The 22,630-nt window shown below is 48.1% G+C and overlaps 1 protein-coding gene across 2 annotated transcripts; it reads left to right on the top strand.

Moving 5' to 3' along the window:
- The first annotated feature begins 2,200 nt into the window (after positions 1-2,200).
- Positions 2,201-22,207, top strand: OASL (2'-5'-oligoadenylate synthetase like). Of its 2 annotated transcripts, XM_002823870.4 has the most exons (6): positions 2,201-2,671; positions 7,724-8,006; positions 9,866-10,041; positions 13,618-13,859; positions 17,250-17,397; positions 20,269-22,207. In XM_002823870.4, the coding sequence occupies exons 1-6, from the start codon at positions 2,474-2,476 to the stop codon at positions 20,764-20,766; spliced, it is 1,545 nt and encodes a 514-aa protein (XP_002823916.2). In that variant the 5' UTR covers positions 2,201-2,473; the 3' UTR covers positions 20,767-22,207. The 2 variants fall into 2 exon arrangements, with proteins under 2 accessions (XP_002823916.2, XP_054384308.1); XM_054528333.1 differs by lacking the exons at positions 13,618-13,859; positions 20,269-22,207 and having other exon boundaries at positions 17,250-17,360.
- Positions 22,208-22,630: the final 423 nt, after the last annotated feature.

The following is a 22,630-nucleotide window of genomic DNA, read 5'->3' as shown; positions in this document are numbered from 1 at the left end:
CTATTTGTTGTTTGTCTCCACTACCAGAAAGAAAACTATCTGCAGGTAGGGATTTTTCACTACTGTTTGTTCACTGTTGTATCCACAGCACTCGCCTGGCACAGAGTAGGTGCCCAATAAGTATCTGCTGAATGAGTGAATGAATGAGTGAATGAATGAGTGAATGGCACTCCAAGATTGAATCCTGCCCACCTGTCCAGGTACATTTCTAACCTCTCCCCTGCTCACCCTTTCACACCAAGGCACACAGGACACTTGGGTCCCTGGCATATCCTAGCATTATTTACACTTCTCAGCCTCTATGCTGTACCCTCATCCTCCTGGCTGGAGTGCCAGTCTTTTTTATTTTTTATTTGGAGACAGAGTCTCATGCTGTCACCCAGGCTGGAGTGTAGTGGCGCCATGATAGTTCACTGCAGCTTGAAATTCCTAGACTCAAGTGGTCCTCCCACCTCAGCCTCCCAAGTAGCTGGGGCTACAGGTGCACACCACCACACCTAGCTATTTTTTTAAAAACTTTTTTGTAGCGACTGCTCCAGGCCACCACTGCCTCTCACCTGCACCACTGCGCAGTGTCCTGACCATCTCCCTACATCTGTTCTTGCCCTTGCAATCATCCGTACCACAGAAGCAGAGAAGTTACAAGTGTGGCAAAGGCAGACCGGAATTCAAAGCCAATGTGGAGTGGGGAGTTGGATACATGAGCCTGAATTTCAGGGAAGAGGTATGGATTTAAGATACAAATGTGGGAGTCACTGGGTGTGGTGGCTCATGCCTGTAATCCCAGCACTTTGGGAGGCCGAGGAAGGCAGATCAGGAGTTCAAGACCAGCCTGGGCAACATGGTGAAACCCTGTCTCTACTAAAAATACAAAAAAATTAGCCAGGTGCGGTGGCGGGCTCCTGTAATCCCAGCTCCTTGGGAGGCTGAGGCACAAGAATCACCTGAACCCAGGAGGCAGTGGTTGCAGTGAGCCGAGATTGCGCCACTGCACTCCAGCCTGGGCGACAGAGTGAGACTCCATCTCAAAAATAAACAAATAAAAAAAATAAAATTAAAATGTGGAAGTTGCCAGAGTAAAAACATTTAAACACTGGTTGAAATCACCAAGGGAGTAAGTCTAGAACAAGAAGAGAAAAGGACCCAGGACTAAGCCCTGGAGCACTTAATATTATTCAGAGTTTGGGAAGTTGCAGGCGTCCAGCTGCAGTTCAAGACCAGGCTGGTTTTGAACTCCTGGCCTCAAGTGATCCTCTCACCTTGGCCTCCCAAAGTTCTGGGACTACAAGCATGAGCCACCATGCCCAGCCCGGATCCCTGGTCTTTAAGATTCCTCTCAAGCAGGTGTCTGCTAACACCAAACGAAACTCATCTGCTGGCTTCATGTTTTCATGCTTTTTCCCTACTTAACTCATTGCACTGGACTTTTGGAGTCTCCTTTTTCTGTGTCTCCTCCGCCGTTCTGGGAGTCCCCTTGGAACAGGAATCTCATCTTATTTTGTCTTCTTGGCTCAATGCATGAACTTCTTGGTTCAGTGTGTGAATCATAATACCTGTTAAACCCACTCTATGGGCCGGGCGCGGTGCCTCACGCTGTAATCCCAGCACTGTGGGAGGCCAAGGTGGGTGGATCATTTGAGGTCAGGAGTTTGAGACCAGCCTGACCAAAATGGTGAGACCCCGTCTCTACTAAAAATACAAAAAAAAAAAAAAATAGCCGACAGTGGTGGCGCATGTCCGTAGTCTCAGCTACTAGGGAGGCTGAGGCAGGAGAATCGCTTGAACCCGTGAGGCAGAGGTTGCAGTGAGTGAGATTGCACCACTGCACTCCAGCCTGGGCAACAGAGCAAGACCCGGCCAAAAAAAAAAAAAAAAACCCAAAAAACAAAAAAAACAAAAAACCCACTCTATGAATATGAATAGTGAGGGTCAGAGAGGCTAGAGTCTGGCACAGGTAGAATTCCCAGTGTGTTCTCTTGGGCTCCAGATTCTCACTCCACCGCCTGAACGTGAGTGAGTCCCTTCCGTTCCCAAGCCTCAATTTCCTTAGGCAGATTTAAGCAGTTGAATTGACTAACAACTATCCAACCCCAACCTACTGGGTAAGTTGCCTCCTCCGGGGTCAAACACTATCCAATTTCAGTTTCCCAACGTCATAAAAGGGAACTCTAAAAGTTGAGAATCGAAACTGATGGCAGAGAGATTGACTAGACGGCCGACCTGTTAAGGTGGCCCCAGATATTCCAGCCTCAGCCCAGAGTCCTCCTGTGCCCCTACTGCAGCAAGGGGGTCTCCAAGAAGGGGGACCCGGAGTCAGCCCATCACACCTGGTTTCCTCTCTGCTAGAGTCCTTCATCCCACAGAGCGCTAGAGGGCAGCTGAGGAGGAGCTACCTTAAAAAAGGAGGTGTGTGCCAGGGAGCTGGGTAGGAGCCTGGCTATATCTGCCCAGCAGCGGTACTCTCAGGACAGAGATGGCACTGATGCAGGAACTGTATAGCACACCAGCCTCCAGGCTGGACTCCTTCGTGGCTCAGTGGCTGCAGCCCCACCGGGAGTGGAAGGAAGAGGTGCTAGACGCTGTGCGGACAGTGGAGGAGTTTCTGAGGCAGGAGCATTTCCAGGGGAAGCGTGGGCTGGACCAGCGTGTGCAGGTGCTGAAGGTAATCAAGGTAAGACTGGGCTCCTCCAGCCCCCACGCGAGACAAAACCCAGTATCAGAGTCCACGTCCCTGAGGATGCTGGGGACCCCTGTCCTCCTTATCCGTAGCCCATGCTGATGACATCTCAGAATACCCCATCCCACCTAGCTGTCTACACCCCACTGCACCACTGCCTTGAGTAGAATCAGTCTAGTAGTAATAGCTCACATTTGGGGGCTCACTGGCCTAACCTCTTAACATACACTATCTCTAATTCTTGCACTCTGTGAGATAGGTGCTATTCTTTTCCCAGTTCACAGATTAGCAAATGGAGGCTCAGAACCAACACAATGCGAGGTCCTTGGTTGGATCCTGGTGTGAATGAACCATCTGTAAAATACAGTTTAGGGACAACTGGCCTAGATATCAGATAGTATATATATCTGATATAGGAAATCACTGTTGATTTTGTCAGGTGTAACAGTAGTTTTGTGGTTATCAGAATGTTCTCTTTTGTTTGGACACGAACACTGAAGTATTTTAGGGACAAAGTTCCTTGGTGCCTATAATTTACTTTAACGTGGCTTAGATTAAGCAAATGTAGCCAGGAATTTAGACTTGTTGAATCAACTAGTTGGGTATATGAGTGTTAGTTGTATCATCTATTTTTCTATATGTTTTAACTTTTTGATAATAAAATGACTTTTTTTTTTTTTTTTTTTTGAGACAGGGTCTCGCTCTGTCACCCAGGCTGGAGTGCAGTGGCACAATCACCACTCACTGTAGCCTCAGTCTAACTGGACTCAGGTGATCCTCAGCCTCCTAAATAGCTTGGGATTACAGGCATGCATCACCATGCTCAGCTAATTTTTGTATTTTTTGCAGAGATAGGGTTTCACCAATGTTGCCCATGTTGGTCTTGAACTCCTGGGATCAAGAATATGCCCACCTTGGCCTCCCAAAGTGCTGGGATTACAGGTGTGAGCCACCATGTCTTGCCGGCCAATAAAATGATTTTTTTTTTTTTTTTTTGAGACGGAGTCTTGCTCTGTCGCCAGGCTGGAGTGCAGTGGCACAATCTCAGCTCACTGCAACCTCCACCTCCCTGGTTCAAGCAATTCCCCTGCCTCAGTCTCCCAAGTAGCTGGGACAACAAGCGCCCACCACCACACCTGGATATTTTTTTGTATTTTAGTAGAGACAGCGTTTCACCATGTTGGATAGGATGGTCTCGATCTCCTGACCTCATGATCTGCCCTCCTCGGCCTCCCAAAGCGCTGGGATTACAGTGAGCCACTGCACCCAGCCTAAAATGACTTTTTAATGGAGGATCAGAGAGGTGAGGTGACTTGCCCAAGGTCACACAGTGCTGAAGTTGGGATTTGAACTTGACTCAAGGGACCCAAGTCCCCCTCACTGAGATTTTTCCCCAAGCCCTTCCTCCAGCTGTTTCATGCCACCTCCTGTGCTAGCTAAGATCAAAATTCAAGAGGGTCAGAGCTAGAAAGACTTTGGAGAATCAGACAGTCTCACCAATGACTCACTTAAATAATTAAGTAAACTGAGGCACAGAGAGGGTGAGAGATACCCCAAGGTCACACAGTGAGTTGGTGGCAAAGGCAAGACTAGAATTAGGACCCCTGACTCCCGGCCCAGTGCTCAAGTTCTCTCTCTAGGGGCAACCAACTCACAGAGGGATCTAGAAGCCCTGGGCCCCTATCCGTTCTTCGCACCTATCCCCAGCATACGAAGCCTGAGGCCATACAATTTACAAGTGAGAAACCACAAATTTTGATATTAGACAGACTCTTTGCTTCTTCCTTTACCAGCTGTGTGGTTTTGACCTTCCCACTCTTATTTCTCAAACCCACAATCTTCTCATCTGTGATTAGGGCATCATCATCATCTCTCCCTCACCAAGCCAGTGGTGCAATGCAGGCTGAATGATTCATGCATGATAAATGCTCAGAAACAGAAGCATCATTATAATTCTTGCCAAGCTTTCTTCTGGGCCTGGGACTCAAGTCTGACTCTGGTAGACCCTCCCAGACCACCCCCTCCCCAACAACCTTGAGAATAAAGTGGAGGGAATAAGGAATGTCTGGTAAGAGGAGGATGCTACAAGAATAAGTTTATTGTGTGTGTGTGTGTGTGTGTGTATGTGTGTGTGTGTTCCACGATGCCTGGCTAATCTTTGCATTTTTAGTAGAGACTGGGTTTCACCATGTTGGCCAGGCTGGTCTCAAACTCCTGACCTCAAGTGATCCACCCACCTCGGCCTCCCCAGATGCTGGGATTACAGGTGTGAACCACCACGCCCGGCCAAGAATGAGTTTTTCAGCAGGAAATGCTATTCACCCAAGCCTCAAATTCTTCCTGCACATCATAGCCACTTTTCCTCTTGAAAATACTAAATGGTAGCAATCCCCAGTGAGCCATGACTAACGAGGAATCATATATCTTATTTAGAGTCTAAACCCTCACTTTCCCCACCCTCTGAAAATCTAGTGAGCGGAGCTGGTCCACACAAGGGAACACTTGTCTTCAAATGAATTGTGCTTAAATAGGTTTAAAACCGAAGCAAATTAGGAAGCCTGTTCTGGATGTGTTCTTTTCTCTCTGCCTGGATCTTACCAGTGGGAAAGGCAGAAAGGGAAGTCTACGCCAGGCGCAGTGACTCACACCTGTAATCCCAGCACTTTGGGAGGCCGAGGTGGGAGGATTGCTTGAGCCCAGGAATTCGAGACCAGCCTGGGCAAAATGGTGAGACCCCCGACTCTACAAAAAATATATAAAAAATTAGCTGGGCATGGTGGTGCATGCCTGTAGTTCCAGCTACTCAGGAGGCTGAGGTGGGAGGATTGCTTAAGCCCAGGAGGTCGAGGCTTCAGTGAGTGAAAATCGTGCCATTGCACTCCAGCCTGAGCAACAGAGCAAGACTCTGTCTCAAAAAGAAAGGGAAGTCTAGACTGGCCTTTGGGGGAAATGGGTCCTTCATTCACACACAGGGTGCCATCTCCAACCCTCTCCCAGGGGGTGGAGGTGCTGGGTCTGAATGCCCATGGTCCCTGGGAAGCAGGGCCTGGCTCACAGCCTTGGGTCACGAGGAAGAAAGAGGCAGAAGAACCACCCACTACTTGAGTTCTGGCCTTTCTCTGACTCCGCTGCCTCCTGGCTGGGAGACCATGGCAAGCTCCTCATTGCCTCAGTCTTCTCATCTGTACATTGGAGATAATTCTCCTAGTACCCACCTCAATACAGGAAGTGAAGGGTTTTTTGTTTTGTTTTGTTTTGTTTTGTTTTTTTAGATGGAGTCTCGCTGTGTAGCCCAGGCTGGAGTGTAGTGGCGAGATCTCAGCTCACCACAACCTCTGCCTCCTGGGTTCAAGCGATTCTCCTGCCTCAGCCTCCCCAGTAGCTTGGATTACAGGCGCACACAACCACACCTGGCTAATTTTTGTATTTTTAGTAGAGATGGGGTTTCACCATGTTGGCCAGGCTGGTCTCGAACTCCTGACCTCATGATCCACGCACCTTGGCCTCCCAAAGTGCCGAGATTACAGGCATGAGCCATCATGCCTGGCTGGGAAGTAAAGATTAAAAGGAATAATATGTATACAGGGCTCTCAGTGGTGCCAGACACAGGGCATGCTCATGTCATCCAGCATCCATGCTCATGTCACACAGGGCGTGTTATATCATCTGGCAACAGCTGGAATCTGACTCCATCCACCAGGAAAAGTAGCCTACTGGGAGTCTGATGCCTCCCTGGCAATTCCACCTCCCGACACAGAATGAGAAGGAGAGGAGGCCAGAGAGTTGTGGGGCTTTGCATACCAGAGGCAACAGGCCCTGGAGAGCTCATCTAGAATCTCGAAACATCAAAACATCCCTTCTCCACCTCTTTCCATTACTAATGGGAAAACTGACCCCCCTGGCAGCAGAAGGGATTGTCTAAGTCAGCTGGATAATGAGGAGAAAGAGAAATGTGTTGCTGACTTCCTGTGTGCCAGGCACCCCACCAAACGCTTGGCATACATTATTTCATCTGATCCTCCCAGTAGCCCAGTGACTCATGTTTCGCCATTACTTTCATTTTACAGATGAGGGTCTTAGGAGTCAGAATGTTTACCCAGCTAAGAAACAGGGAAGAGTCAAGATCTTTTTCAGACTGCTCCATTTCACAGCCTATGGCTCTTAAATCTACCAGGCAAACTTGCTCCTTGCTTTATAATGTCATGAAATTATTCAGCCCCACCACCACCCCCAGAATCCTCAAACAACCCTACGGAGTAGATGCTACCATTCCTCTGGAGTTGACCTTACTCTGTGGATAAGAAGACTGGGTCTCAGAAGCAATGCAGTGTAGTAGATAAGAAGCTGGGCATTTGGGGAGGCCAAGGGGGCAAATCGCTTGAGTCCAGGAGTTCGAGACCAGCCTGGGCGACATGCCAAAACCCTGTCACTACAAACAATACAAAAATTAGCCAGGCATGGTGGTGCAGGCCTGTAGTCCTAGCTACTTGGGAGGCTGAGGTGGGAGGATCGCTTGAGCCAAGATCACGTCACTGCAGTCCAGCCTGGGCAACAGGAGTGAAACCCTGTCTCAAAAAAAAAAAAAAAAAAAAAAGAGGCTGGGCTCTGAGGGGTGCAAACTGCGAGACCTGGGACAAGTGACTAATGAGGAGAAAGACAAATGTGTTGCTGACTTCCTGTGTGCCAGGCACCCCACCAAACCCTTGGCATACATTATTTCATCTGATCCTCCCAGTAGCCCAGTGACTCATGTTCTGCCATTGCTTTCATTTTAGAGATGAAGGTCTTAGGAGTCAGAATGTTTACCCAGCTAAGAAACAGGGAAGAGTCAAGATCTTTTTCGGGCTGCCCCATTTCTCGATCCCATGTCTCGAGATCCTCCAGACATCTCAGTTGTCTCACCTGTAAAGTGTGGGTATTAGTACTACCCACAACCCATCCCTCAGTGGTGGTGAGCTTTCAGTGAGACAGTGCATGTGAAGTGCCGCAGGGGTTGCCTGGCACATGGCAGTGGGCCTCAGGGTGATGGGGCTCTGTGTTCTGCAGGTGGGCTCCTTCGGGAATGGCACGATTCTCAGGAGCACCAGAGAGGTGGAGCTGGTGGCGTTTCTGAGCTGTTTCCACAGCTTCCAGGAGGCAGCCAAGCATCACCAAGATGTTCTGAGGCTGATATGGAAAACCATGTGCCAAAGCCAGGACCTGCTGGACCTCGGACTCGAGGACCTGAGGGTGGAGCAGAGGGTCCCCGATGCTCTCGTCTTCACCATCCAGACCAGGGGGACTGCGGAGCCCATCACGGTCACCATTGTGCCTGCCTACAGAGCCCTGGGTAAGGGGAGGGGAAGCTCACCTGACTCACACACTTGCCCGCCCCAGGAAACTTCCCAGTGTCTCACCTTTACTCATGGGCACGTGCACACACCCACATTTATTCATTCCATCTGTGTCCTATGCTTGGGGCTGGGTTATTGCAGTGCACAGGATTAACCCAACTCTGGCTATCATATCACTCAACTTGGAATACAGAAATTGACCAAAGAATTGCAGAGATAAATACAAGATTGCAGCCTGGGCATGGTGGCTCACGCCTGTAATCCCAGCACTTTGGGAGGCCGAGGCAGGTGGATCATGAGGTCAGGAGTTTAAGACCAGCCTGGCCAAGATGGTGAAACACCGTCTTTACTAAAAATACAAAAAATTAGCTGGGTGTGGTGGTGGGTGCCTGTAATCCCAGCTACTCAGGAGGCTGAGGCAGAGAATCACTTGAACCCAGGAGGTGGAGGTTGCAGTGAGCCAAGATCGTGCCATTGCACTCCAGCCTGGGCAACAGAGCAAGACTCCGTCTCAAAAAAAAAAACACACACACACACAAAAACAAAAAAAAAACCATGATTGCAAATGGTGTAAGTGCTCAGAGAAAAAGAATGGGTTGGCCTGGGTAAACACAGAAAGGGTGCTCAGGAAGTGACTTTCTGGGGAAAGAACATTCAGGAGGCTCTGACACCCAGTGAGGGGAAGGAGCTAAAAGTGGGAGTGGGGGTCTGTCACTGCGTTTTATAGAAGCAGATCCTAAGACATGGATGTGAGGACAAGCAGTTTATTTGGGTATTCATCCCAGGAAACACCGGTAGGGAAGTATGGAATTGAGATGGGAAAGGCAAGAATTCAATACAACGTGTGCATCCGTGGGCAAGTCACCACCCTGAGCTTCATGTCCTGGGAGAATTCGCAGTCCCATTATGGAGCGAGCCTCTTCGGGATCCCAAGTGGGACACTGGCGTGCTTACTCACCAGCTTCCCAGCCGTCACTGGTTGGGGGCTGCTTTGGGAGCACTAACTCACTGGCCCCTGTTGTTTGTCCTCGGGCAGACTCCTAGGTGTTTGAAGTAAAACCTACATGCTGCAAGCCCAGATCCTAGAGGTTTCATCTCATGTGCTAACTCCTATCAGCTGTAGTGGCTGGCTGCATGGAGTTGCTCTTTGGAAAAGGTATAAGAGACAGGATCTGATTTTAGCAAGGAAGAGAGTGCTGGGATGTCTCAGTGATGTGTACCATGGAACTGGTTCTCCATATATATATATATATATATACACATACATATATATATATTTTGAGACAGACTCTCGCTCTGTCGCCCAGGCTGGAGTGCAGTGGCGTGATCTCAGCTCATTGCAACCTCCACCTCCAGGGTTCAAGTGATTCTCCAACCTCAGCCTCCTGAGTAGCTGGGATTACAGCCCACCACCATGCCATGCCTGGCTAATTTTTCTATTTTTAGTAGAGATAGGGTTTCACCATGTTGGCCAGGCTGATTTCAAACTCCTAACCTCAGGTAATCCACCCGCCTCGGCCTCCCAAAGTGCTGGGATTACAGGCTTGAGCCACCGCACCCGGCCTCCCTATGAGTATTGAAAGAGATCCAAAACAGACATTAAAGAAAATGAGGGACATTGAGGACATCCAGGGAGGGGCCTGATGCATGGAAGGCCCAAGGTTGGTTCTCCAGAGTAAGAATTTCACAAAAAGGACAATTAGACAAGGCAAACCTTTGGTTTCTGAAGATATGAGGTCTCAAGTGTCCCTGGAGGGATAATTCCAATGTAAAGGCAAGCTCTCCCCGAAATACTATTTACCACCCTCCGGCTTCCTCAATCCCCAATCTCTCCCTTTGCTCCCTCACTCCTCAGGGCCTTCTCTTCCCAACTCCCAGCCACCCCCTGAGGTCTATGTGAGCCTGATCGAGGCCTGCGGTGGTCCTGGAAATTTCTCCCCTTCCTTCAGCGAGCTGCAGAGAAATTTCGTGAAACATCGGCCAACTAAGCTGAAGAGCCTCCTGCGCCTGGTGAAACACTGGTACCAGCAGGTGAGGGGGCTGCCAGGATGGCGGGGGCAAGGAGAGGGAAGAGGGTGGGGAGGAAAGGCAGGGCCTGATTTTCATCTCAGGAAACTGCACCCAGGGGAAATGGAAGCAGGTAGAGAGCGAGAGAATGCTAGTCTTTTGAAATGTAAAATGAAACCGTCAGTGAAGAAGGTGGAAAAGGAGAACAGGAGGAGGAAGAGGAGAAAGAAACAGAGAAGGAAGGAGAAAAATAGGTACTTTACAGTATTTCAGTAAATTAGTTATTTTTATTTTATTTTATTATTATTTTTTTGAGACAGGATCTTGCTTTGTTGCCCAGGCTGTAGTGCGGTGGTGTGATCACCACTCACTGTAGCCTCCACCTCCCTGGATCAAGACCTCCCTGGCTCAAGCGATCTTCCCACCTTAGCTTCCTAAGTAACCGGGACTACAGGCATGCACAACCATGCCCAGCTAATTTTTTTATTTTTCTTTTGTAAAGACAGGGTCTCACTATGTTGACCAGCCTGGTTTCGAAGTGGTCTCAAGTGATCCTCCCACCTTGGCCTCCCAAAGTGCTGGGATTACAGGCACGAGCCACCACACCCACCCCACAAGTTCTTGTTACCCTTCAGTTACAGTCTAGGCCTGGCAGATGTCAACTTCGCCGGGTACTGTGGCCATTCGTCACAGCAGGTTAAGGACTAACAAGAGGAAGGATTTCTTTAAACAGCCCTCAGGGACATTTCTCAAGTAGCAGCTCAGTCAATTTTGGAAACAAAATCTTCCCCCGAGATAATGGAAACTCCAACTGCAAAACAGAACTCAGAGACAAAAATCATTTATTATATAAAACTTGCAGAGAAGTTACAAGGGAATCAGACAGCAGAAGGAAAGATTCGATCCAATAAAAATAAAATAGGCTGGGCACGACGGCGCACGCCTGTAATCCCAGCACTTTGGGAGGCTGAGGCGGGAGGATCGCTTGAGGTCAGGAGTTCAAGACTAGCCTGGCTAACACAGTGAAACCCCATCTCTACTAAAAATACAAAAAAATAGCCAGGCGTGATGGCGGGTGCCTGTAGTCCCAGCTGCTTGGGAGGCTGAGGCAGGAGAATGGTTTGAACCCGGGAGGCGGAGCTTGCAGTGAGCCGAGATGGCACCACTGCACTCCAGCCTGGGCAAGAGAGCGAGACTCTGTCTCAAAAAATAAGATAAAAATAAAATAAAATGTAACAGGGATTTAAAGAAAAAACAATTACTGGCCAAATGTGGTAGCTCACACCTGTAATTTCAGCACTTTAGGAGGCTGAGCTAGGAGGATCACTTGAGCCCAAGGGATAAGACCAGCCTGAGCAACATAGTGAAACCCTGTCTCTACAAAAAATACAAAAATACAAAAATTAGCTGGGGGTGGTGGTGGGTTCCTGTAGTCTCAGCTGCTCGGGAGGCTGATGAGGAAGGATCACTTGAGCCCAGGAGGTGAAGTAAGTTGAGCTGGGTTTTTTTTAATCCATTCACTAAGGCTTACATCTTACTGATTACAGGCATCCTACATTTTATATATCATCTAAGTTTTAAGAATGTAACATTTCACTAATATTGAAGAAAATAAGTTATATTACCATGAGTTTAAATTTCTAACAAAATTATAATGTTATTAGTTATGATTTACAAAATTGAGTGTTAAGGATGAATTCGCAAAAAGTTACAAAACAAATTAATTAACTTATAATTTTTTTTTTTTTTTGAGACGGAGTCTTGCTCTGTCGCCCAGGCTGGAGTGCAGTGGCGCAATCTCAGCTCACTGCAAGCTCCGCCTCCTGGGTTCACGCCATTCTCCTGCTTTAGCCTCCCGAGTAGCTGGGACTACAGGTGCCCGCCACCATGCCCAGCTAATTTTTTATATTTTTAGTAGAGACGGGGTTTCACCGTGTTAGCCAGGATGGTCTCGATCTCCTGACCTTGTGATCCGCCAGCCTTGGCCTCCCAACATGCTGGGATTACAGGCGTGAGCCACTGAGCCCAGCCTTATAAATAAATTTTAATTCAAAATTGAATTTCTAAAGTCAGGGATAAAGTTTTTTTGTTAGTAAGTCAGTGACCTGTAGGAAAGGCCCAAGGTTTCATTTATTTGGGAGATGAGAATTATACAAGATGATTCTGTGTTTGTTTCAAGGCCAAAGTGTTATAGCTTTTTTTTTTTCCTCTGACTTTGGGATGTGAGCTAATATTCATATATGATGGCCATAGGAAAACACATCAGTTTTACTTCCACAAATCAAACTACTGAATATTTGACCAAAATTTTCACTTTCTGGCTAAATATCAATGTATCAGTGAATTTTTTTTTTTTTTTTTTTTGAGACTAGTTCTCACTCTTGCCCAGGCTGGAGTGCAGTGGCATGATCTTGGTTCACTGCAACCTCCTCCTCCTGGGTTCAAGTGATTCTCCCGCCTCAGCCTCCCAAGTAGCTGGGATTACAGGCACCTGCCACCACTCCTGGCTAATTTTTGTATTTTTAGTAGAGACAGGGTTTCACCATGTTGGCCAGGCTGGTCTCGAACTCCTGGCCTCAAGTGATCCACCCGCCTCGGCCTCCCAAGGTGCTGGGATTACAGGCAGGAGCCACTGCGCCCGACCTCAGTGAGATTCTTAACACAGGAAGTGACCCGTGTCAGTTAAGATGCTTCCTTTTGCAAGTAAGAGAAAAACACAAAAACCAACTCAAACTGGCTTAAACAATAAAGGGAATTATCAGCTCATGTATGAAAACCCCTAAACAGTACAGGGGACGGGGGAGCTTCAGGCACTGGTGAGGGCACTGGCTCTGTTTCTCTGGAATTCTCTCAGCTTCTCATTCCTCTATATGTCAGCTTGGTCCTTTGGCTTGTTTCCCTCTTGGTGGCAAAATGGCCACAACTGTTCCTGCCCTCATATTCACACATGGGAGGACTTCTCTTCTTTCAACCACTGAACAAAAGAACTAGGCTTTACTCTAGTTGAGCCAACTTAGATCGCATGCCTTCTCTTGAAGCAATCACTTGCAAGCGGGAAAGGTTTATGCTGATAGGCCTGTGCCAGTCAGGGCTCATCCTGGAGCTGCGGGTGGGGGTCAACCCCTTCCAAACATCATGGCTACTATGCAATGGGGAAGGAAAGAACGTCTGCTAGAGAGGCAACCCCAATCTTCACTACAGAATCTCACCTATTACCATTTTTTCCCTCTATCTAAGGAAACCTTTCCTTTCTTTAAAGAAATATTTCTCAGAAGCTCAATACACTAAAATAGATTTAAATGGGACTGCTTAGGCTTGGATGTTTGTGACCGAGCACAATCTGCTCACACCTGTTCATAACTTCATTCCAGGAGTTACATCTGTCAAGCACATATTGAAGCCCAATGGACTAACTCAGCCCTTTAGTTCTAAAATGGTGAAACCTATGTCTAGAGATGGAATGTGACATGGCCAAGGTCACACAGCCAGTAGGCAGCAGAGCCAGGACTAGAACTTGGATTTCTCAGCTTCTGGTCCAACGCCATCCTTACACAGAATCTTAGGGTCTCTCTCTCTCTGTCTTCCCATCTCTTTCAACAGTATGTGAAAGCCAGGTCCCCCAGGGCCAATCTGCCCCCTCTCTACGCTCTTGAACTTCTAACCATCTATGCCTGGGAAATGGGTACTGAAGAAGACGAGAATTTCATGTTGGACGAAGGCTTCACCACTGTGATGGACCTGCTCTTGGAGTATGAAGTCATCTGTATCTACTGGACCAAGTACTACACACTCCACAATGCAATCATTGAGGATTGTGTCAGAAAACAGCTCAAAAAAGAGAGGTACTGGACCACTGTTTGCCCACCAAATCTTACAGAAAAAAAGAGCGATGGGCTAGCGTAGCGTGGCATAGAGTTTTATGGATTCGCTGTATTAAGCAGTAAGGCTGCCACCGTAGTTGAGCATTGACCTCCCACACCAACACAGCTGGCATCTCAAGTTGGTGGCTTATCAAAGTCATTGGGGGGCCATGGGGCGGGTATAAGCCTGTTCCTTGTTTCCTAAGCCACCCTCCACCTTAGCTTGGCCCTCTTGCTCTCTGAAGACCATTTCAGTTCTTTGTAGGAGCTAGGATGGGAAAATGGAAAGAATCTTGGAGACTCAAGTTTAAATCCCAGCTCAGCCATTTTCCTACTGCTATGAGCCTCAGTCCCTTATCCATAAGACAGGAGTAAACTGGAACCTACGATACAGGATTGATGTAAGGATTGGAGAAAATCTGTGTTAAGGATCCACAATATCTAGCATCTGGCAGATGCTGAGTAAATGCTTATATTGGAGCATGCGCTGTCAGCGTCCCATTCATATCCTCTCGGCCTTTACTGTTCTAGGGAAGGTTGGTTCCACTTCCAACTGTCAGCACCTGCATCCCTTTGCCAGCAGACCCACTCTGAGAAGAGCCCTCTACCAGATCTGGTGGGAGTTGGTGGATAAATACCACAGCTCCCTCACCCAAAAGATGGAAGGAATCTGGGTCTCATTCCATACCTTTTTTTCTTTTTTTTTTTTTTTTTGAGACAGAGTTTTGCTCTGTCACCCAGGGTGGAGTGCAGTGGCGCAATTTCCACTCACTGCAACCTCCACCTCCTGGGTTCGAGTGATTCCCCTCCCTTAGGCTTCTGAGTGGTGCCAACCACCCACACCCAGCTAATTTTTGTATTTTTGTAGAGACAGTGCTTTGCCATGTTGGCCAGGCTGGTCTCAAACTCCCGACCTCAGGTGATGCTCCTGCCTTGGCCATCCAAAGTACTGGGCTTACAGGTGTGAGCCACCGCACTGGGCCCCATTCCATACTCTTTCCCAAAGATCACCTCCAGTTGACCACAGTAGTAATTACTTCAATACCCACTCTTTGTTGTCTGCCTTCCCTTATCTGTCTCACTGTCTCACTCCCTTATTCGTGCTTCCTGGGATCACTTTCCAAATAAGCCAAATCCTTATCTGGGGATGTGCTTCAGGGGAAGCCCAACCCAGACAACTCCCTGTGTTAGAAGCTCTGGGCCTGTGTAAGCAACATCACAGTATTTAGTGTTCTGTTATGTAGTATTGGGTCTCTTTTGTAAGGAAGAAAAGCCAGGTCTGCTCATGAAAAGAGGATTTATTATAACCATGCCCAGAAAAATCGAGAAAGCATCAGGACCTGAGACTCCCTCTCTGTCACTCTCTCTCATGAGCCACAGCACTTTTCCCCTCAGCCTCTGCTTCTCTCTCCACACCTGTCCTGCTCCCCTCTGCCTCCCAGGTATAAGGGACCTCCATCATCCCCATGTCCAAACCCCAGAGAGAACCAGTCTGATTACTGGTCACAGAACACAGGCCCCGTGTGTTGGGTCACCTGCCAGCCAACAGAATGAGCCACTTTAGATCAGCGACCCCACCCCATAGGACAGCCTGGCAATTTCAGGCAGGACTGTTTTAGGGAGCAGTCAGTGTTGGGAGGAGCCAGCCTGGAGCCCAAAGTCCAGTTCATTCCAGGAGCCTGTGTCACATTCTATTACACAGATAAAGTCGCAGCTCCCTCCCAAGCCCTGGGGTACGAAGGGCTATTTTTTCTTTGTTTGTTTGTTTGTTTTTGTTTTTTTTATATATATGGAATCTTGATCTGTCACCTAGGCTGGAGTTCAGTGGCACGATGTTGGCTCACTGCAACCACCACCACCTGGGTTCAAGCTATCCTCCCACCTCAGCCAACCAAGTAACTGGGACTACAGGCACCCACCACCATGCCCTAATTTTTGTATTTTTAGTAGAGACGCGGTTTCACCATGTTGGCCAGCCTGGTCTTGAACTCCTGACCTCAAGTGATCTGCCTACCTCGGCCCCCCAAAGTGCTGGGATCACAGGCGTGAGCCACTGTGCCCCGCTCAAAGAGCTGGTCTTAATCATGGACTTGCAGTCACCCCAAGTTAATAAGCAAGCCCAAGATCCCCTTCAAGCCAACATTCTTTAAAATATTTATTCAATATTTATAGAAAGCCCAACCTCTGCTCTGTTGAGGAGGTAGATGGGTAAGAGCCCCATCTACTGGCTGTAAGAACGTAGGGTGATCTAGGCTGGGCATGGTGGCTCATGCCTGTAATCCCAGCACTTTGGAAAGTGGGGGCAGGTGGATCACGAGGTCAGGAGTTCAAGACCAGCCTGGCCAAGATGGTGAAACCCCATCTCTACTAAAAATACAAAAATTAGCTGGGCGTGGTGGTGGGTACCTGTAATCCCAGCTACTTGGGAGGCTGAGGCAGAGAACTGGCTGAACCCGGGAGGGGGAGGTTGCAGTGAGCCAAGGTTGCACCACTGCACTTCAGCCTGGGCGACAAAGCGAGACACTGTCTCAAAAAAAAAAAAAAAAAAAGAACTTAGGGAGATTTGTAAATCAGGGACAGCCACAACAATAAAAATAACAGTCCCTACCTTATAGAATTGCTGTAAGGATTAAAATAGGTTAATCTGCATAGGATTTGGCCTTGTGCTTCAATAAATGTCAGTAGTTGGTGGCGGTGGTGTTTCTATTATCCAAAGCAATTCAGCAGCTCTAAACTTGCAAAGCCTGCTCCGAAGGTACAGGGCCCCCCTGCCTGAAAGGGCATCTGTTATTCCTCCAGCATGCCTCTTGGGGCCTCATTCTCCCCCTAAATTCCTTGCAAATACCTAAGGCACTCTCCCAAAGAGGAATTCTTTTTTTTTTTTTTTTTTTTTTGAGACAGTCTCACTCGGTCACCCAGGCTGGAAGGTGGTGGCGTGATCTTGGCTCACTGCAACCTCCACCTCCTAGGTTCAAGCAATTCTCCTGCCTCAGCCTCCTGAGTAACTGGGATGACAGGTGCGTGCCACCACACCTGGCTAATTTTTTGTATTTTTAGTAGAGACAGGGTTTCACCATGTTGGCCAGGCTGGTCTTGAACTCCTGACCTCAAGCAATCCTCCCGCCTCAGCCTCCCAAAGTGCTGGGATTACAGGCGTGAGCCACCGTGCCCGGCCCAGATAGGAATTCTTAGAAATAGCATTGTCTCCATCCTGTTACTCTCCTGCGGTGTTTTGAGGCCCTCCTGAACATCCCCGGGATGTGGACATCACGATGCTCAGTGGCTGGACCAAATAATTGCTGAGAAGTTTTTTTCCTGGCTTGAAGGCCTCCAAACCATTAGGAGCCTGGGCAACCTTTTCCTGTGTTACAGGCCCATCATCCTGGATCCGGCCGACCCCACCCACAACGTAGCAGAAGGGTACAGATGGGACATCGTCGCTCAGAGGGCCTGCCAGTGCCTGAAACAGGACTGTTGCTATGACAACAGGGAGAACCCCATCTCCAGCTGGAACGTGAAGGTAATGGCTCCTCTCTGGGCTGTCAAGGGCTTGAAGCTCAGAATGATAGATGAACTACTCAGTATTTACTCATTCAGTTCCGTGCCGACAGAGAACAGAACTTTAGAGTCGCCGTTTAAGGGCCAGATGCACCACCCATGGGCTCTGTGAACTAGGACAAATTCTTTGGCTCTCAGAGCCTCAGGTTTCTTACCTTCAAATTCTTGTTCTCCTTTCCTTTCTTTTTCCAGTAACCTACTGGAGAATCAATTCCGTGTTCCTGATCATTCTTTGCGTGAGTTGGGTCCAGCCAAGTCAGCTCAATCGCTGTTCTCTGCCAGTGCTGTGCTCAGGGATGGGGTAGGGGATGTGGGCTGGGGGACAACACAGGCACAAAAATAAGACACGACCCTGATGCTCGGCCAGGCGCGGTGGTTCACGCCTGTAATCCCAGCACTTTGGGAGGCCAAGGCAGGTGGATCACCTGAGGTCAGGAGTTCAAGACCAGCCTGGCCAACATGGAAAAAACCCATCTCTACTAAAAAAATACAAAATTAGCCGTGCGTGGTGGCGGGTGCCTGTAATCCCTGCTACTCCGGAGGCTAAGGCAGGTGAATTGCTTGAACCTGGGAGCCGGGGGTTGCAGTCAGCTGAGATCGTGCCATTGCACTCCAGCCTGGACAACAAGAGGAAAACTCCGCCTCAAAAAAAAAAAAAAAAAAAAAAAGACAAGACCCTCACTCTCAAAGAACTCACCCTATATTGTTAGGAAGCAAGTCCATGAAACAAACTTACACAAAACTGCTAGAATTACCAGAGAAGACAAGATACTCTGAAAACAAACAAACAAACAAAAAATATTATGTGATGCCAAACCTATAGTATAGGCAGAGATCACAAAAATCTATTTTATTAACATTACACTTTCTAGTTTGCAAGGCTCTTGTCCAAGGTCCGTCTCAGTTGATCCTCACAGGCAATTCTGTAAAGTAAGAAGGTCGAGTATTATCACTATCTTTATTATTATTATCATCATTACTATTATTGCCATTTTACAGAAGAGAAAACTGAGGCTCAGAGAGGTTAATTAACTAAGGTCACTCTGCTAAGAGGCAGCAGAACCAGGGGCTCTGGGGGTCTGGAAGCAGAATAAATGTTAACTGAAGTCACCAGAGAAGATTCCTTAAAAAAGTTAGGAGTTGAAATGAGTCCTAAAGGCCAGGGGGAGATATAGACACTCAGAACAGAGGACAAAGGATGATGAGGGGTAAAGGATGGGAGGCTGGGATGAGCAAGATGTCTACAGGAACAGGAGACTGACCTGCTTGGAGCAGAAGGCAGAAGCAGAATCAGAAGCTCCAGTAAGGTACAGAGAGTATAAATAGGGACCCACCGGCCAAATGAGGAGGCCCACACATGGGCTGGAAAATATACACCTCTGGATTTTTCTTGAATATAAAAGCCATTGTAGGCTGGGGGTGGTGGCTCACACCTGTAATCACAGCACTTTGGGAGGCTGAGGCAGGTGGATCCCTTGAGCCCAAGGGTCCAAGACCAGCCTAGGCAACATGGTGAAACCCCATCTCTACTAAAAATACAGGCCAGGCACGGTGGCTCACACCTGTAATCCCAGCACTTTGGGAGGCCAAGGCGGGCAGATCACAAGGTCAAGAGATCGAAACCATCCTGGCCAACATGGTAAAACCTCATCTCTACTAAAAATACAAAAATTAGCTGGGTGTGGTGGCATGTGCCTGTAGTCCCAGCTACTCGGGAGGCTGAGGCAGAAGAATCGCTTGAATCTGGGAGGCGGAGGTTGCAGTGAGCCCAGATCGTGCCACTGCACTCCAGCCTGGCAACAGAGTGAGACTCTGTCTCAAAAAAAACAAAAACAAAACTTAGCCAGATGTGGTGGAAGCACCTGTGGTCCCAGCTACTCAGGAGACCGAGGTGGGAGGATTGCTTCAGCTTGGGAGGTCAAGATTGCGCCACTGCACTGCAGCCTGAGGTGACAGAGCAAGGCCCTGTCTCAAAAAACAAAACAAACACACGAAACATTGTGCAAATATTTGTTATCTTGACAAATCAGAAAACTTGGCAATGCCAGGCTTATATTTCTTTTTTTTTTTTTCTTTTGAGACAGAGTCTCCCTCTGTTGCCCAGGCTGGAGTGCAGTGGTGCGATCTCAGCTCACTGCAACCTCCACCTCCTGTGTTCAAGAGATTCTCCCACTTCAGCCTTCCAAGTAGCTGGGACTACAGGCATACGCCACCACACCCAGCTAATTTTTGCATTTTTTAGTAGAGATGGGTTTTGCCATGTTGGCCAGGCTGGTCTCAAACTCCCGACCTCAAGTGATCTGCCCGCCTTGGCCTCCCAAAGTGCTGGGAATACAGGCGTGAGCCACTGCACCCAGCCGAGGCTTATATTTCTTCTGGAAAGAATCAGCTAGAGGCCTGACCTTCTCCAGCATTTTCCAGGTGCTCTCCAGCCACCTGGGGCTCTCAGGCCCTGGAGTGTAGCCTCTGGAGGTGGTGAGAACACAGAGTCTGGAGTCTGACCAACCTCACTTCACATATCTGCCCTGCTCCTTACTACCTATGTGATTGGTGTTCAGTAAATTACCTAATCCTGCTCCAACAGTTTCCTCATCAATAACATGGGGATAACAGTAGAACCAACCAACTAATAGAGATGCTCTGAGAATAAAATGCATTAAGGGTATGGAAGGTGCTCAGTATACAGCCTGGAAAGTGCTTACCACTCCCTAAACATTTGCTGCTGCCGCTGCTGCTGCTACTATTGTAAAGATAAGGACAGATGAAGGGAACGTTTGCACATCAGACAGAGAAACGTGGACTTAACACCTCTCCTTCTCCCTCTCCCTTCCAGAGGGCACGAGACATCCATTTGACAGTGGAGCAGAGGGGTTACCCAGATTTCAACCTCATCGTGAACCCTTATGAGCCCATAAGGAAGGTTAAAGAGAAAATCCGGAGGACCAGGGGCTACTCTGGCCTGCAGCGTCTGTCCTTCCAGGTTCCTGGCAGTGAGAGGCAGCTTCTCAGCAGCAGGTGCTCCTTAGCCAAATATGGGATCTTCTCCCACACTCACATCTATCTGCTGGAGACCACCCCCCCCGAGATCCAGGTCTTCGTGAAGAATCCTGATGGTAGGAGCTACGCCTATGCCATCGACCCCAACAGCTTCATCCTGGGTCTGAAGCAGCAGATTGAAGACCAGCAGGGGCTTCCTAAAAAGCAGCAGCAGCTGGAATTCCAAGGCCAAGTCCTGCAGGACTGGTTGGGTCTGGGGATTTATGGCATCCAAGACAGTGACACTCTCATCCTCTCTAAGAAGAAAGGAGAGGCTCTGTTTCCAGCCAGTTAGTTTTCTCTGGGAAACTTCTCTGTACATTTCTGCCATCTACTCCAGAATTCATCCTGTCAATCACTCTGTCCCATTGTCTACTGGGAAGGTCCCAGGTCTTCACCAGTTTTACAATGAGTTATCCCAGGCCGGATGTGGTAGCTCACACCTGTAATCCCAGAACTTTGGGAGGCCGAGGTGGGAGGAGCGCTTGAGCCAAGGAGTTCAAGACCAGCCTGGGTATCATAGGGAGACCCCGTCCCTATGAAATAAAAAATAATTCATTGGGTGTGGTTGTGCACGTTTGTAGTCTCAGGCACTCGAGAAGCTGAGGCAGAAGAATCACTTGAGCCCAGGAGGTTGAAGCTGCAGTGAGCTATGATCACGCCACTACACTCCTGCCCAGGCAACAGAGCAAGACCCTGTGTCTAAAAACTAAAACATAAAAATAAGTAAATCTGTTTAAAATAAGAATTATCCCAGCCCTGCCAGGAGGAGGATGAGGAGGGGTGTGAGAGACTAAATACACAAATAGACAGTGGTCACATGACATACAACAATAGAATTCTGACCCACAACCTTCTGCAGCAATCAACCCCAAACCATCAGGACTTGGGCAATAACTGGCAGCGTCTCTAACTCCCCACCCCACTCCCATCCTGCTTCCTATTTATGACCAACCCAAAAAACCCAAATAAGCTCCCTAGACCAATCACATGGTTAGCCCCGCTTCTGGTGAGTGCAGTTCCAGCCTCCCCCTACCAACAGCCTCAATCAGGGCATCCCTGAAGCCTTCCCGTTTTCCTGCCTGTCTTTAAATCTCTGTCAAAAGCAGGAGATGGGTGGCTGGTTCCTTTGCTATAGTAAGTTGGGAATAAATTGCCTTTGTTAGTTCTCATTTAGGCGCTCTTTATTCCACAGGGCCTAATGCTGTCCTAATGGTTATTGCTTGATCATTTGAGCTTCTCAACTCTAAGAAATGAGGACTGGGAAAACTGAGGCAAAAAGAGACAAAGAATGGGAGATTGAGGATGATGCAGTGTAAAAAAAAATCACCTCAACTCCTAAAACCCATACACAAACAGTGCATAATAGTCAGGAAACTGTAGGAAAATAATATCATCTTTATTATCAAAGGACGTCATGTGATCAGGTTTACTCCAAGCAATAAAAAGTTTCCTTTTGCCCCCACCGTTTTGCCTAGTTTTCTGGTGGGCTACTCTCCTACCATAGCATAGAAAATGCACACTGCAATTGGTTATCAACAGCCTCTGGTCAATTTAGCAATCATAATCTGTGTATTTCCCACCTGTTTGCCTTCAGGGACAGAAAAAGTGCCTCCTTTCCAGGAGGTAGACAGGCTGTTCCAGTCCCCATCTTTGTGTCCTTCATAATGCCCAGCACAGCCCACATTGTAGGTGGTGGGAAAATTATTGTTTAAAATAAAAAAAAGAATGAAAAATTCAATGTCTTAGTCCATCTGGGCTGCTAAAACAAAATACCATACACTGGATGGCTCATAAACAATAACCATTTATTTCTTACAGCTCTGGAGGCTGGGAAGTCCAAGTCAAGACACTGGCAGATTTGGTGTCTGCAGCTTCTCACTGAGTCTTCACATGGTAGAAGAGGCAAATGTGTCTCTGGGGTCGCTTCTTTTTTTTTTTTGAGATGGATTCTTGCTCTGTCACCCGGGCTAGAGTGCAGTGGCATGATCTCAGCTCACTGCAACCTCCGCCTCCCAGGTTCAAGTGATTCTCCTGCCTCAGCCTCCCGAGTAGCTGGGACTACAGGCACCTACCACTGTGCCTGGCTAATTTTTTTTTATTTTTAGTAGAGACGGGCTTTCACCATCTTGGCCAGGCTAGTCTCGAACTCCTGACCT

Source organism: Pongo abelii, chromosome 10, assembly GCF_028885655.2.
Source record: "Pongo abelii isolate AG06213 chromosome 10, NHGRI_mPonAbe1-v2.0_pri, whole genome shotgun sequence".
NCBI lineage: Eukaryota > Metazoa > Chordata > Mammalia > Primates > Hominidae > Pongo > Pongo abelii.
This window is presented reverse-complemented; position numbering and strand designations above follow the sequence as displayed.

Bases quoted from the DNA above. Each gene is read 5' to 3' on its own strand.
- OASL (XM_002823870.4), top strand. From the start codon at position 2,474: ATGGCACTGATGCAGGAACTGTATAGCACACCAGCCTCCAGGCTGGAC. The intron at 10,042-13,617 runs GTGAGGGGGCTG...CTCTTTCAACAG, and splicing joins TGAAACACTGGTACCAGCAG to TATGTGAAAGCCAGGTCCCC. The intron at 17,398-20,268 runs GTAATGGCTCCT...TCTCCCTTCCAG, and splicing joins TCTCCAGCTGGAACGTGAAG to AGGGCACGAGACATCCATTT.